At 36.8% G+C, this 14599-nt stretch overlaps 1 protein-coding gene across 14 annotated transcripts in view; it reads left to right on the top strand.

The window, feature by feature from the left end:
* Positions 1-14599, top strand: part of KMT2C (lysine methyltransferase 2C) — a 201785-nt gene that overhangs the window by 146066 nt on the left and 41120 nt on the right. For 11 of the 14 annotated variants that reach the window (XM_062568808.1, XM_062568817.1, XM_062568814.1 and 8 more), the window contains 6 exons: positions 1704-1832; positions 3737-3856; positions 6561-6691; positions 8284-8470; positions 13601-13705; positions 14049-14096. In XM_062568808.1, coding sequence (XP_062424792.1) covers positions 1704-1832; positions 3737-3856; positions 6561-6691; positions 8284-8470; positions 13601-13705; positions 14049-14096 — 720 coding nt within the window. The remainder of the gene's footprint in view (positions 1-1703; positions 1833-3736; positions 3857-6560; positions 6692-8283; positions 8471-13600; positions 13706-14048; positions 14097-14599) is intronic. The other 3 variants (XM_062568805.1, XM_062568815.1, XM_062568811.1) reach the window with 3 other exon arrangements.

The raw sequence follows: 14599 nt of genomic DNA, 5'->3' as shown, positions 1-14599 counted from the left end.
ATGTGCTCTGCTGAGAGCCTGCTCTCTGAATGCCTGAAATTTTTGTGTGAGCATCAGGCTAAATAAAGCTATACTGCTGTTTTCATTGGAACAACATAGTAATTTCTGGAAAATGTGAGAAATCCTTAGTTCTACTCTAGAACTTCCAGAAAAAAGAAAGATGATGGATATGAGAGATCTAGGTTCATGGTAATTCTGTTAGCATCTCACCCATATTTTACTGGAGGTTCCACATGTGTTTTAAAAATTCACTGGAAAATTCAGCTTGCTTTAGGAGCTTCAACTGCAGTGGACTTAATGTGACGCTTCTCCTACTACTTGTAGAATATTTATGAAGAAATGCGAGCAACTGTTTTGAAGTTTAGTGTTCTGCATGTACTGTGACATGTAGGAACGCTTCAGCACTTGAGCAGATTTCTTCTCTGCTGGGAGGGGACATGTTACGAAGGATGCTCATCCAGGCTGTGCTCAGCCCGGGTGTTCAGGGGAAGCTGCCTTTGCCAGTCCAGCAGCAGTGTTGCTAGAGCTCCAGAAAGTCTCAGTCAATCACAGAATCACATAATGGTTGAGGTTGGAAGGGACCTCTAGAGATCATCTAGTCAAACCCCCCTGCTCAAGCAGGGTCACCTAGAGCAATGCGAAAGTCTGGTGAACAGCCTGACCTTTGAAAGCAAGAAGGGTTGTAGTTCTGCCCCAGTAGAAGTGGTTTGAAGAGGCCAGTTCTGTCTATCCTGCAAGTATAAGCAGAGTACAAAGCATGTTTCATAAACAGTGTTGCTGGCTCTTTCTTACAGAAACGGTTTTTTTACACAGTTTTTTTAGACTGTAGAATTATATGCCTAAATACAAAAGAGCAAATCTGTTCAAATCCCTGAATTCCCGTATCTTTTGAGGGACTAGAATATACTTAATGAGTGTCAAAAGCTTAGGGTAGAACGAAAACGTAAGGTTATTACTGTGTTGACATTTGGGGATATCCAAAACAATTAACTCAGTCTCTCTTCAGCACCAAAGGCTTTTATAACCCCATCATACTTCACATCTGTTTTTCTACCCTGCTTTTCCACAGAATATGAACTCAAAATTACAGTCCTCATCTTCAAGGTTGACTGATTCCTTCGGGCTGTATTTTCTGCTATATGAGTAAAACATCTCAGCATAGATAAGTCAGCTTTCAGTCAGTCACAAGGCTTCAGATCAAGAATCCTCCAAATGAAAGAGTCATTATATATTACCTTCCGAATGCAGACTACATTTTTTCAATCTATATTCTTAGTGCAAACAAATCCTATTAAACAAAAGTTAGGGAGAGGTAAACAAAGTATACCTTATATGGTAGATTGTAGCTATATACCTTGATATATTGGTAGAAATTGTTCAGGTACTCAGATGATGCAGTGACATAGGATTCTGAAAGGAATGCTGAAAAAAAAATCTCAAATTCATGTATATGAGACTGTATCATTTATTCTCATTTTTTTTGGTAGACATCATAATTGCACAGGAAATATGTGCCTATACTTGTTCTACATGTATAGATAGACTGAGTTTCTCAAAATCATCTGAAGATCACAGGTATCTTACCACCTTTTGAAAAACCTGACATTCTTAATCAGTTTCTCATAAATCACTCATGTAGGAAATCTGGAAAACTTTCTTCCTTCCCTATTCCAGTTGAATTTATAATAGCCTTTTTTCTTCAGAAGGTGATCTTATGGACTGTGATGGAAAATCAGATTCCAGCCCGGAACGGGAAGCTGTGGATGATGATACCAAAGCAGCAGAAGGAGCTGATGGGATTAAAAAAAGAAAGCGAAAACCATACAGACCTGGTAGGATACATAATCTGTATGGTTGTGGGTCACTTGTTTGCTTTTATAATTTTTTCTATGTATTTAGTAGAATATTAGAAAGAATATGGAAGTAATTCTGAAGAGTTACATTCTTAATTGTTAATTTCAGAAGTTTTTCATATTTTAATTAAAAATAGTTTAATTTTTTTATCAAAATGCAGTTCCGAAAGGTCATTGCACGACAGCAGACCTGCCCTTAATGTTCTATGAATCATAAGTTTACAGTTCCAATCTATATCCAATCCAATCTATCTACCTTGTTATAGATTCTTGATAGAATGTGCAATATTTATGTAATTACTGGAGGCTGATTGAATGTGTAAATATATAGTGTGCATTTGTGTATATGTATATAAAAAATCTCTGATAATACATTATATTGCATAAAAATAATTATGTAGATACTGTGTAGGCAGGGTCAGAACTGGAGAGAACCTTATTGCAGTTATCTTGCTTATTTTCTGAAATACTTGATATGAGTAATTTTTTAAATAATTGCAGGTGACTTCTGAAAGTGAATTTGATGAATTGTTTTAATTTGTTAATGTAGTCAATTCTTAATTATCTTAACTGTGGATTAACTGGATGTTCTGTATGCAGAAATGCTTGAGCTGTCTCCAGGCAGAAAAAGCGAGAGGTACCTAAATGAAGTTATAGGAAGTAGTTCTGATTCATTAGGACTAATAATGAACTCAAGATAATAAGCTCTGTTTAGACACAGCTCGCCTTTTTGAAGAGACCCCTGGTATGTCTCAGAATATCTGTTATGTGTTGTTCTTTTTATCTCATTATACAGCCTCCCAGTACTGTGGGTAGGTTGACTGTAGTCTTCGCAGTCAAAAATACTGTTTTGGCCACTCATTTCCATCCTTCTTCCTGTAATGGGCCACATTATGTGATTATGAAGATGGGGAAGGGGAACTGAGAAAATAAGATGGTTAAGGAGTAGAGGGATAGAAAAAAGTAGGGAAAGGAGGTAGGAGTAAAAATGTGGTCCATTTCTCTTGCTTCTCTGTCAGCACCTGAAGAGATCTCTACCGCCTTTTCCCCAGCCTGTATTTTCCAGGACACTGAGGAAGGACCTTGTCTCAGCAGGTGATAGCCACGTGTGTTTTGCCTTCCATGATGGGCAGATCATGTGGAAATGATGGTGCAAAGCCACATCAGCTAATAGAGATTTCCTGCTTCTCCACAAGTAATGTGTCCTTAGGCCATTTATTTCTGCTGACAGATCCTCAAGGGAAGAAGCTCAGGAGTAGTTTTGATTCGTGAGCTGAGCAGCCATCTGTTTTCTGTGGCGAACTATTTCCCTGAAAAAATAAATAAAACCAAGTCTGATATAAGTAATACATACACACCAGTTGTAAAGGGATTAGGAGCACTGCAGTCAGTCTGTAGTGGAGGATTCTGCAGGCAATGTAGTATGGGTTAATTATCTTTTTTTACTTTGTGATACTTCCTGCTCTGATGCCATCAATTGAAGTGTTGGGCTCACTACACCAATTTGTAGAGTTTCCATGATCCTTTGAGGTTCTTCAATAGGTTTCATTTAGTAGACTTCTAATATTAGCAGTTCATCAGTGTGCCATGGGAGGGAAAAACAGTCACCAAAAAGTTGCCAGGTTTGATGGTTTAAACTTACACTTGTGGATGTATTACAATCCTAAAATTCTGGTACTTTTGGATAATTACATCTACACCTACCAATGTACTAAATTATGAAATACTTTGTAAGCCTCTGAATGAAAACTGAAGCATCTCAAATTCATTCTTAGACCTCTGCAGATGCGGTTGTCCTCTTTGACCTCAGAATAATCTTGGCTCCCATTCTTACTATGAAGCATAGTCTTATTCAATATGCTTGATTTTTGCTTCCTTGTTAGGTATTGGTGGATTTATGGTACGTCAGAGAAGTCGTACAGGGCAGGGGAAAACTAAAAGATCTCTCTCCAGGAAAGATTCTTCTGGCTCTGTTTCTGAGCAGTTGCCTGGGAGAGATGAAGGTAAGTTCAGAAAGATATTTTTAAGTACTTGCTCATGCTTAATGCAGTAAGAATAATGGAAATGATAACTATATAATTCTGTCAGGAGATGTATTACAAAGGAAAAGGTTTATAGTGGTTGTCCTGATGACTTTATTAGTTCAACTGAAAACATTCATTCATATGCATGTATAATAGTAGCAGAGTCATGATTTATGATGAAATTGAAGCAGTACATTTAGGCTACTGTGGGAGAGAAATAGTGTAGATTATAAGGCCTGCTGTACTGTGTCAGAGCTCTGTTGAGCCTAGCTTTGACCAGTAGAAGACAGAAAAAAGTGTGAACTGGGTCAAGATTAAAGAGCCCTTTTTCTAATATACCTTCCTCCTGATGCAGTCCTGATCCAGAGTTGTCTTCTGGACCATGTTCTGTGGGAGAACTTATAGACATATGTGTGTTCCACAGATGTGTCTGATCTTTTGTATGTTTTTAGCCTCTGTGAATCCTCTATTACTGACTTTGATGTTACCTTTAATGTTGGGGGAAGAAATAATTCCTTTAGTTTGTTTCAAAGTTGACATCTGAGAGTTTCATAAGGCTCCCTCACGGTTTCTATTATGAAAGATTATGAAAAATCATTCAGTATTCATCTGTAATACACAGAAATTTTCTGGGCTTATGCCATATCTCCTGTCAGTCATCTTTTTTCCTAGGACTGAAGAGCACTACTCTGTTCTCTCTTTTTATAGAAAAACCATTTCATATTTCTGATACTGTAAATAATCAGTGGATTGGGCATTGAGCAAGAAATTTGTGTTTTTTTTATGGGCCTGGCTCTGTTGCTTGCTTTGTGTGGTTAGACTAATTTGTTTCACCCAGCTGGGTTTATTTGCACTATTTAATTAGACAACACTGAGACGTACCTAAGGTGAGATGCAGAATAAGTGCAGTGTAAAGTCTGTTTCCTGGGTAGTTAGTAGAAAGAGGCATCTGCTTCTAAAGGGTGGCTGAGAGCAATTCAGAAATCTCTGGCCTTTAATTTTTCCCATTATTCTCTCTTGTCTATATTGATTTTAACTTATTTAGAGCCAGAACTGTCTCTTACTATTTATTTGTACAGGTGATAGACCTAATCTTTACATCTACAGCATCCAGGCAATGTCAAAAACTGAGAGTTGGATTTTGCTCTTGTTGCATGCGTGAAACTGCTGTAGGAAGATGGCATATGTTTCTGATACCAGAGCAACCCAGTATTGTGGCTGAGTCCCCTATTCAGAAATAGTATTTGCTTTCTGCTTAATATTAGTGTTACAAATATATTTTTCTGCTTTGTAAATACTATTTTATGATATACTAAATTATTTCAGCTAGCATAGAAAATGTTGCTGTTAAGCTTTTGACTTCATATAAAGGGATCTACTCCTTTAAGTTAAAAAAAAAAATGTTAAAAAAATATTAAAAAGTTAATTCCTCATTCTGGGTGACAGTATAATGCTTATTGTTAAAAAGCAATATTCTTAAGTATTTTTCAGTTAAACATTTTGAGCTCCTTCTTTACTCATACACAATTATTTATTAAGGAAAAAATAACTCAGAAAATCTGTGTGTGTTCTAAATCAGCACAGCTTGCAGAGAGTGTGATTTGTAGCTGCCAGCGCTGGTCAGCTTGCAGAGCACTTTGTGGCTCTGTCCTCTTACATTCTCCTTCTCTGCCAAGGCAGGCACTCAAGCAGTGCAGAGGCCGCTGTGCTGGTGGTGAGCTTTGTTCTGGGTTAGGTTTAGCTTGGCTGGTTAGAGCGTAGTGCCGCTGATGCCAAGGTTGCGGGTTCAATCCCCGTACGGGCTACGCTGAGGGTTGGACTAGATCATCTCCAGAGGTCCCTCCCAACCTTACCATTCTATGATTCTAATTCAATGATTCTATGAACACATGACAAGAGATTACTGTGGTGCAAAGCACACTACATCTCACTGCCTAATAGCAGAGTTTATAAAATAACTTCTCAAGGTCATTAATTAGCTTTGGCAAGACAATGGTGGAGTTTTTCAGAAGTTTTGCTTTTAACTGCAGTGTTTTCACTGGTCAGTTGAAATAAAATACTGAATGATTGATTAGCTTACTGTGATGTTTTTAGAAAGCCACTGTCCATCTTTGGAATGTGATGGCTGAATAAATATTTAATTTTTCTTGAGAGGCTTCTTTTAGTTTCTAGATTCTTCTGGAATTCATGCAACAATCATTTCTCAGCTTAAAGAAATCTTTTCTATTTTTAATTTGAGAAAAATGATTTTATAAACTGAAAGCAGATGAGTATGTAACTCAACAATGTTGATTTTGGAGATACTACTTCAGTAGAATTATCTTTTAAGTATCTGGCTGTATGGCACATATTACTCTCAAATTAATACCAAATTCTTAGGTTGGGTTGGCGATGTAAAAGCTAAAAGTCTGTCTACAGCCAATGAGATATCTGCAGCCAATAAAGTGCAACAAGATAGTGATGAGACTAGTATTACATATGGTATTTTTGACTTCCAAGCCCAGGTGATCAGGTGACAGTTCAAAGCTGAGTAGATAAAAGCAACCTGTATAGTATATCTAGAGTGTTGCTGAAACTCATGCACTACCGCAGGTAGGAAGCCGCCTTAGGCATGCTACCGCTGTACCTCTAGAGTAAGAGACAGAGTATTTTGTGTATTTATACCTGCATGTTACTTTTCTAGGTTGGACAGAACAGCTGCCAGACACTCCAGTTGAGGAGTCCGCCCCAGCTTCTGAAAGCACTGAGAAAATAAAAAAGCGTTACAGAAAAAAGAAAAATAAACTTGAGGAAACCTTTCCTGCCTACTTACAGGTAAAGCTACTGGTATACACTAGCTGCAAAAACATACAAGAATTGATCTTTCTTTGTGTTAATTCATAGTACATTTAAACTGTAAATATTTTTTTCCTGATTCCCAATTTATCATAATAAGAAACTGTGTATTAGATGAAATCTCAAATCCTCTGGTGTTATTTCTCAGTGTATGGGCCTCTACTTGCTCTGAAAAAAAAGGTGTTTTTTTTTCTCTAAAACAGACATATTACATTTTCACCTTGTCTGCTTGTGCACTGCACTGAACTGTGCAAGAAGTCTTAGCCAGATCAGGTTATTTTCTCTAGAGATTGTAATTAAAAAAAGTACAGAGAGTTATTTGATGTGGGAAACAGTTTTCCTACAAATCTGTGTTCTTACACATCCTGCATCTCTGCTCTTCTGCCCTGTTAGATCTGTGATATCTCCAGCAAGTCAGGGGTAACACTTGTTGATGGGGATAATGACCAGTATATTAATGTGGATTCACCAGCTTACCTGCCTTCAACTGGATTATAAATCAACCAGTTTATATCTTTCTCACTGAGAACACTGTTTTTCTCGCTCTTCTTGGACATATTTTTTTCACAAAACTCTTACTACTTTGTATAAAATTTACCAAAGTTCCACAACATAGACTGTGCTGGGATCAAAAGTTAGCAAAGAATTGACAGAGAAACAGAACAATCTCTGTCTAAAAATAACTTGTATTTGATAAATGTGGAAATAATCTAGAAAGGAAGTACTCAAGGAAGACTTCATTTGTATAAGGAAGAATAAATATTTTTCCTTAAGGCACATTTCATTCATGTAAAACATAAAATATTTATTTGATTCCTTCTTCATTAACATAGGAACAGCTGATAATAAAACGTATTTATAACTCCATTTTTAGCTATTGTATCCTAAACCAAGATTTTTAAAGACTACTTGGAAAAAATTGTATAATGAAAAGAATTGACTTGAAAATTTGCTAGGCCGTTACTTAGTACTCAGCTTTAGGTTAATGGTAGTTGTTATGCAGTATTATATTTAAATATGTAATTTAAAGGATGTTAATGCAAGTTAAGCAGCTTTTGGTGTTTTATTCTTCATTGGAATGATTTTCTGCTAACTGAACTGTAGCATACGGTGGTTCCAGAACTCAGACTTCAGTGTATTGCATGTTTTCCATGAACTTCTTATGTGGCCTTGATTGACTTGTTTAGTAGTATTCTCTTATTCAGCTTTCATCTTTGTATGAAGAGAAATATTTTAAACTCTGGAAAAGTACTAGAGTATATATACATGTAATATAGGTATGGCCTATAATACAGGCCTATGCTGTGTATATGTAAGATGATCATAGTTTTCCCTGTATATTTTTTAATGTGGATTTAATAATACAGTAGCATAACTATCTCAGGTAAGTTGTATCCCCAATATTTACCACTTGTGCCCTGGAGAGGGAGTGCCATACTATGAATGTGGGACTGAGACTGTATTTTTATATTTTTAGTAACCATTAACTTTTTTTCTTAACTTTGTCATTTACATAACATTTTCAATACTTGTTGTTTTCTGTACATTCAATCACGTGGTTTTTGTTACAGGAGGCTTTCTTCGGAAAAGATCTACTAGACACTAGTAGACAAAATAAGATGAGCCTAGATAATTTACCTGAAGAATCACTTCCACTTTCATGTAAAACAAATCTGACCACCAGTTTTCTGGATCCTTCCTCTGACCCCCTTCTTAGCTCAACCTCCACTCCAGCTCAATCGAAACTGGGCGCTCAAGGTATACAAAGATAAAGTTAGTGATAATTTAATAGCTTGATTTTATTTTGTTTTAAGTGGAGCTTTTCCACTCTTTTCTCTCAGTATCTAATTCATACAGTTTCTAACATTCTGTATAATATTGCCTGTTCTTGTAAGATTAAATTACATTGATAATGAGTGATACCTGGCTTCAGGGTTTTAGCTGTTTCAGAAAGATTGGATGGCACAGCAGTTGGCACGCCATGCAAATCTGAAACTTCCTGATTGTAATTTCCACATCTACAGAATTCATGAAAATGGGTTAAAGGGTCAAACAGGTCTGAGAATAAGAACAATAAATCCATTATAATAGGAGACAGAAAGAAACTAATTAAAAAGGTGCTTTCAGTAGTCTGCTGAATATTAATTTATAAGTGGTTACCATTCAGCTTCTATGTTCTGTAAGGTTTTACATGATTTTAGATTTCCAGGCTCCTCAAAATTTTTGGTTCACCATTTGCTTTCTGAACATGAGTGTCCTTTCAAGATACAGTTTGTAGCCCCCAGGCAATCTTGTGCTTCCACTTTCTATTGCAACTCTGCTGGAGATACCGCTGAGAGACTTGCAAACAGCCAGAGGGTTGTAAAGTGCTGCTGAAAGGGCAGCTTCACACAAAGGCACAATTAAAAACAAAAGTCTGACTCTCTCTTCCAATTTTTTTTCCCTTCAGTGTCTTGCAGTATGGTTTATGTAGTTAGAGGTGTCTCAACCTTCTGTATTTTTAAAAAACTGTTATTATTTCTTGTGTATATACTTTGTGAATGGCGTTTTGGCTGATCCTCACAACTTTTTCCGTCTAGCAAACACATACATATACTGGTACAGCTTTTCAATGTCCAGAGAGTCTTTTCAAGAGAGAAGCTAACTTATTTGTAATTGTTACTCAGTAAAAATCTGCTAAATGAAGAGCAAAAGGCTATATTATAATTAAACAAGGCTACGTTATAATTAAACATTGATTGTTATATGGGTGAAATTCTGAGTAATAGAGAATGCAAAGGTTAACATGCCCATAAGGGGAAAGCACTGCAAATGGATTGTTTCAAGGTCTGTACTTCGTATGTTCCAACACTGCAAGAAGAGGCATTCATATGAATTTTTTCCTCTCCAGCACTCTTTGAAGTCGGAAAAGCACAGATTGAGAGGTCTTTGCTGGTATATGAACCTGCAATATTAGAGTCATTAATGTTCCTGTATTATGTCATTATAAGGAAGCTTTTAAAGATGTACAATCTTGGTGTTAATTTAATGCTCTATTTGCCCAATATTTGAAATTAAACTTAATCTATATAAAAAAGCATGCAATTACATGCTTTTTGCTGGTGGACATATTTGTTCTTACTATTAACATGACCTGTCTTCTCTTTCATTACTATATTTGCATTTATAAAGCATCAGATACATAAACTTAGTATCTTCAAAATAGGAGCCAGAAAAACAGGTTTTGGCTGATTCTGATGTTATTGAATGCCTTATTATTATATTTTTAGGCATATGCTAATCAAGTGGATGGGTTTTGAGAAAACTATTCTTCCAGAGTGCTTTAGTCACATTGTTGAGATGGGGTTTTTTCTAATTTTTTTGAGCTTAGGGGTCCCTGATGTATAGAGCAGATAGCAAATTTTAAACCCCAAAGACCTGTTCTTTATGAATAAGCAAAGTTGTAAAACTTTATTATTTCCTCTCTTCATTCTGAAATAAAATAAAAAGAGATAGTAATTAGAAGAAAATTACTAGCAACTGGTTTAATGAATAACCTAGTGTCCTTCCCATTCTATGTGTCAGAGACTCAAATAACAGTGATTCCTGGCCACAGAGATATTCTCAATAAATATGTCTCCACAGCTCAGATTCAGGCCCAAACTGCAACCTGTGCAGCCAGAGCTGTTTGCTGGTGTTGAGGGTGCCGGCAGCTGAAATCATCTGCGGGTGTTCATCAGTTCCAGTGCAGATTTTTCGTAACTCTTTTACTGCGACTATGTGAAAGACAATAATTTCCCCAATAGCTGAGAGCGCAGGTCCATTTTGAGTTATAGAAACGCTGGTAAATTCACTAATTCTTTTGCTAGTAGCAGTTGCACCTTCCCTTCTGGCTAATGTTGCAGAGAAGCTTGTGGTGAGAGCAGCATCTGAGAGCACCTGTGATATTTTTAGTTCTTGCCATTTTGATATGGGCCCAGCTTTGGAGCAGCAATGGTGCTAACTGCTTTGTTTGATGCACCAGGAGGTGAATCAAGACCGTATTGGTGTTGCTAATTGTGTTATTTTCCTGCAGTGCTATTTGTTCCAAGAGTTGCTAACTCCTCTGAGAATCCATGCTTAAGTGGATAGGTCTTTTCCACAAGGAAGATACTCTTTCTCTTGGAAACAGCAGTTTAATACCTGGATTAAGGGTTAGGTATACTTACCCATCTTTGAAAGAGCTCTCGCACATCTTAAGGGGAAGTTACTCTGTCTGCTTTGCTTTTACAGATCTACGCAGAACCACTAGGGAGTGAAATAAATGGTAAATTCAGTCTTTGCTAGTGAACTGGCAATGCATTTCAGTGGCACGCTTGGTGCCGGTTGATTCTTAGAGCTTCGGGGTAGCTGAGGCTTCTGCCAGGCAAGATTGCAGTGGGGACAGTGATGCACACGGCCAGCCAAAAGACAGTTTTTGGAGTCATTTGTTTACTGTTAATTACTAGTAACGGGGATTGAAGTGAGCTTTAAATTTCTAGTACTGATTTCTATCAGTTTTCAGTTACAGGACTCACCTTGTTTTTCCGTAATTTTATAACATTTGTGGCAGAGTGTTGTGGTATATTCTACATAGGACCAAACCTTAAAATCATTTAAAAAATAAGGCCAGAGGAGAGTGCAAAGGTGTGCAGGTAATCCTTGGTAAGCGCCGGTAAAGCTGAAGGTGTTGATTATGATGGGTCGTAAATGAAGTGATCTGAGGGCTGGCTGTGTCTCTCCTTAGATTCTTGCCCTGGATGTCCCTTGTGAAAGAGAGGCCGTTTGGCAAGGCATGCTCTGTGAGGGCTCTGAAATGAATCCTTTCCTGTAGTGTAAAAGAGCTTAAATTCAGTATATTTTTTCCAGGAGAGCTAAAAAAACCATTTCAGTGAAGTCTCTGGAGAATACTGAAGAAATTCTTCACAGACAAAAAGAGAGGAGCTGGCTGAGTCCCTGGGCAACTGGCTTAGGTGCTGCTGGGGATTTTTGTATCTGCAGTTTGTGTGATAAATCCCATTAGAGTAGCTGCAGCCTTCGGAGAGGTGTTTTTATTACGTTACACTTCCTTATTTTTAAGGAAAATTCCTTATTCCTTCCTTATTTTTTGTATCAGAGGAACCAGGATCATGCAATAGCAATAGAAGTATAAAATCTATTAAAGATCGAGCAGTACAAAAAAGTTATTTTCTTTTTGCTTTGTGTTAGCTTTTAGCTTCATGCTGAAAGAGTCAAGCGGTGCTGAGCTATTTGTTTAACACCAGATATCAAGCAACTATTGCTTGTGATCTGAAGCAGCTGACTCAAGTGATTTGGTTAATTCCAAGATAATATTTAGCACATATTGAATTAAAACTGGCAAAAGAAAAGAAGAAAGAAAAATGTAAAAATATGCTTTAGAATAAATGTCTTACGTGAGACTTGCTGTCACTAGAACTCAGTCCTTTTATAGGCTTAACAAGCTCCATCTTAAAAGCCATTAGCTTTTTCCCAACCTACTAATCTCATCAGAAGGCCATTGCAGAATCTGATTGCTCTGATAGTTAGGAGCCTTTTAATTTGCAGCTTGAATTTGTTTGTGACCAGTTTATAACCATGGGTAGTAAATTGTTCAGTTATATCTTTTCACCTATGCCCTTTCTAGCTACTTACTCAATATATTTACATTCAAATTAGAAGTTGAATTATTAGGGACTGTGCCAAGCACATTCCTGGAGGCTGTGGAGGAGAACTGTGACAAAGGAAGAAATTATAGAAGAATTAAAGGCTGCTAGTTCAGTCTTGATGTTTCCTTCGTAAATTTTCTTCCGACTGGCTCTTGATGCACCTTCAGGTTGGATTTCAGAGAAGCTAAAGAACAACTAAAGTCAATCCTTTGCTTGCCAGTCAGCTGAAGACGTGAACACTGCTTTGTAGGGCCTGAGCTTAGCTGCTGACAGGCAGAATGGTGGTGCCAGAGCCAAATGGCCAGAAGGAAAATACACATCTCAAAAGTAGAGCTAAGCTTTGTTATGAGCCTGAGATTTCATAGTCCTTTTTCCCAGGTACACACATAAAATATCTATACCCGCAAGTGGTGTGATCTTTATTTATTTATTTATTTATTTGTTCGTTTGTTCATTTCTAACAACCGTACAGTTTCTCCCTGATGAACAGGATGTCAAGAAGATAATCACATCCAAAATTTATTATTCAGTATTCAGCAATTTTTTGCTAGGATCAGGTTAGTTTTTCCTAAATTACAGACACACATGACATTTCTAACTCTGGGTATTCTCATTTCTTCATGATTTTTTTCTGATCTTAAAAACAGCATCTCCAATTTCAGTTTACTTACTACTACTTCTTACTGTTTTATTTTACTTTTATATCAGGCTGTATTTCATTTAACTGATTGCTCCTTGTGTTTAAGAAAGGTGTTGCTAGTAAGAGAGGTAGTACTATGATGGCTTTCTTATTTTTAAATACACTTTGCTGATTTACTGTGAACAGTAAATCCTTCCTTTATGAAGTGTATTTCTTGACTTTTACATTCATAGGCCTTTGTTTCTTAGAACCTGTGAGTTCTCACTAGCTGTTGGAGTTTTTTCCTGAAATCATCCTTCCGTTTTTCCTTACAGCTGACTACGTCACACTTCTTCTGTACTTGAGCAATTCTCGAACAAGTTAAGAATGTGCACATAGCTACAGTGGTGACTGGGGAGGGGGCGACCATAGCGCAGCGCAGTCGCTCATCTATGCGTGCCTTGAGGCATATGGCACTCTAGAAGAGCCTACAGCTTGGTAGATCTATGTCTCAGTTTATAGCTCAAGCTGTAGTAGGTCTCCAGAGTGGTGCATTAACATATAAATGCCATGATTGGTTGATTTTATTTGTTGCATTTCAAACAGGTAGTACCGATGACCCCTTAGCTGATCTTTCAGAGGTCTTAAACACTGATGACGATATTCTTGGAATACTTTCTGATGATTTGGTAAAGTCTGGAGATCATTCGGGTATGTATGCTTATAAGATCTCTCTGATACTTGTTTTTTCTCTTTATTACAGAAGTAGACATTATATTAAATCTACAGGTTATGCTCTAGGTGATTTCAGATATAATTTTCATATCTTAAGAATACCTTAGTTTGAGAGGGATTTTGTTGTCTTCTACAAAACAAGCCCAGCCTTTCCAACATTTTATTTTACTTAGCTCTTTGCTTTGCTGCTTAAAGAAGAATAAAAAATAGCTTCTGTTGTCTATCATACCTGCGTAGCTTTTTCAGCATGCAGCTTTTTCTTTACTTTTTTTTGTTTTCGTGTTATAATCATCCATTTTATCTGGTTTGGGTCCTGTAGGTCTTGATTTATGCACTTTCCAGGTTGAGAACTCACCCTCCCCATTTGGTAAGAAACTAAACAATGGATGATCCATGGTTAGAAGTAGTCGTCTTTCCTAGTGGTCTTAGCTGAAAGAACTGCATGTGTAGAAACTAGTACTCTTCTACTGTGTCACTAATTCATATGCTCATTTCCCACTCTTTCTGTATTGTTCGAGTCTAACACAACTTAAATCTTTCACTCTGCACTTTAAGAAGAATAAAGTTTTGCTTACGATTTTTAAAAGCGTTCCTGAGTTTTTGTGTTTCATGATACAAAACCATGCACTTTCTTGCTGTCACTATTATTTTTAATATTACTTATAGTAGTAGTGTGTAGTGTTTATCGTAGTGGTATCTTATAAATTAAAAGCATTTTAACAATGTGAATATATTAAAGCATGGATAAAGCAGTCAATATCAATCTATTTGTTACCACTGGATGATGATTCATCACTTTAAGTTAAGCACAGGCTGACAAATAGAATGGCATGTTTCATTATTTTAAAGTTGTTTTTATTTGGTATTTAT

This window comes from Rhea pennata, chromosome 2, assembly GCF_028389875.1.
Source record: "Rhea pennata isolate bPtePen1 chromosome 2, bPtePen1.pri, whole genome shotgun sequence".
Taxonomy (NCBI): Eukaryota; Metazoa; Chordata; class Aves; order Rheiformes; family Rheidae; genus Rhea; species Rhea pennata.
This window is presented reverse-complemented; position numbering and strand designations above follow the sequence as displayed.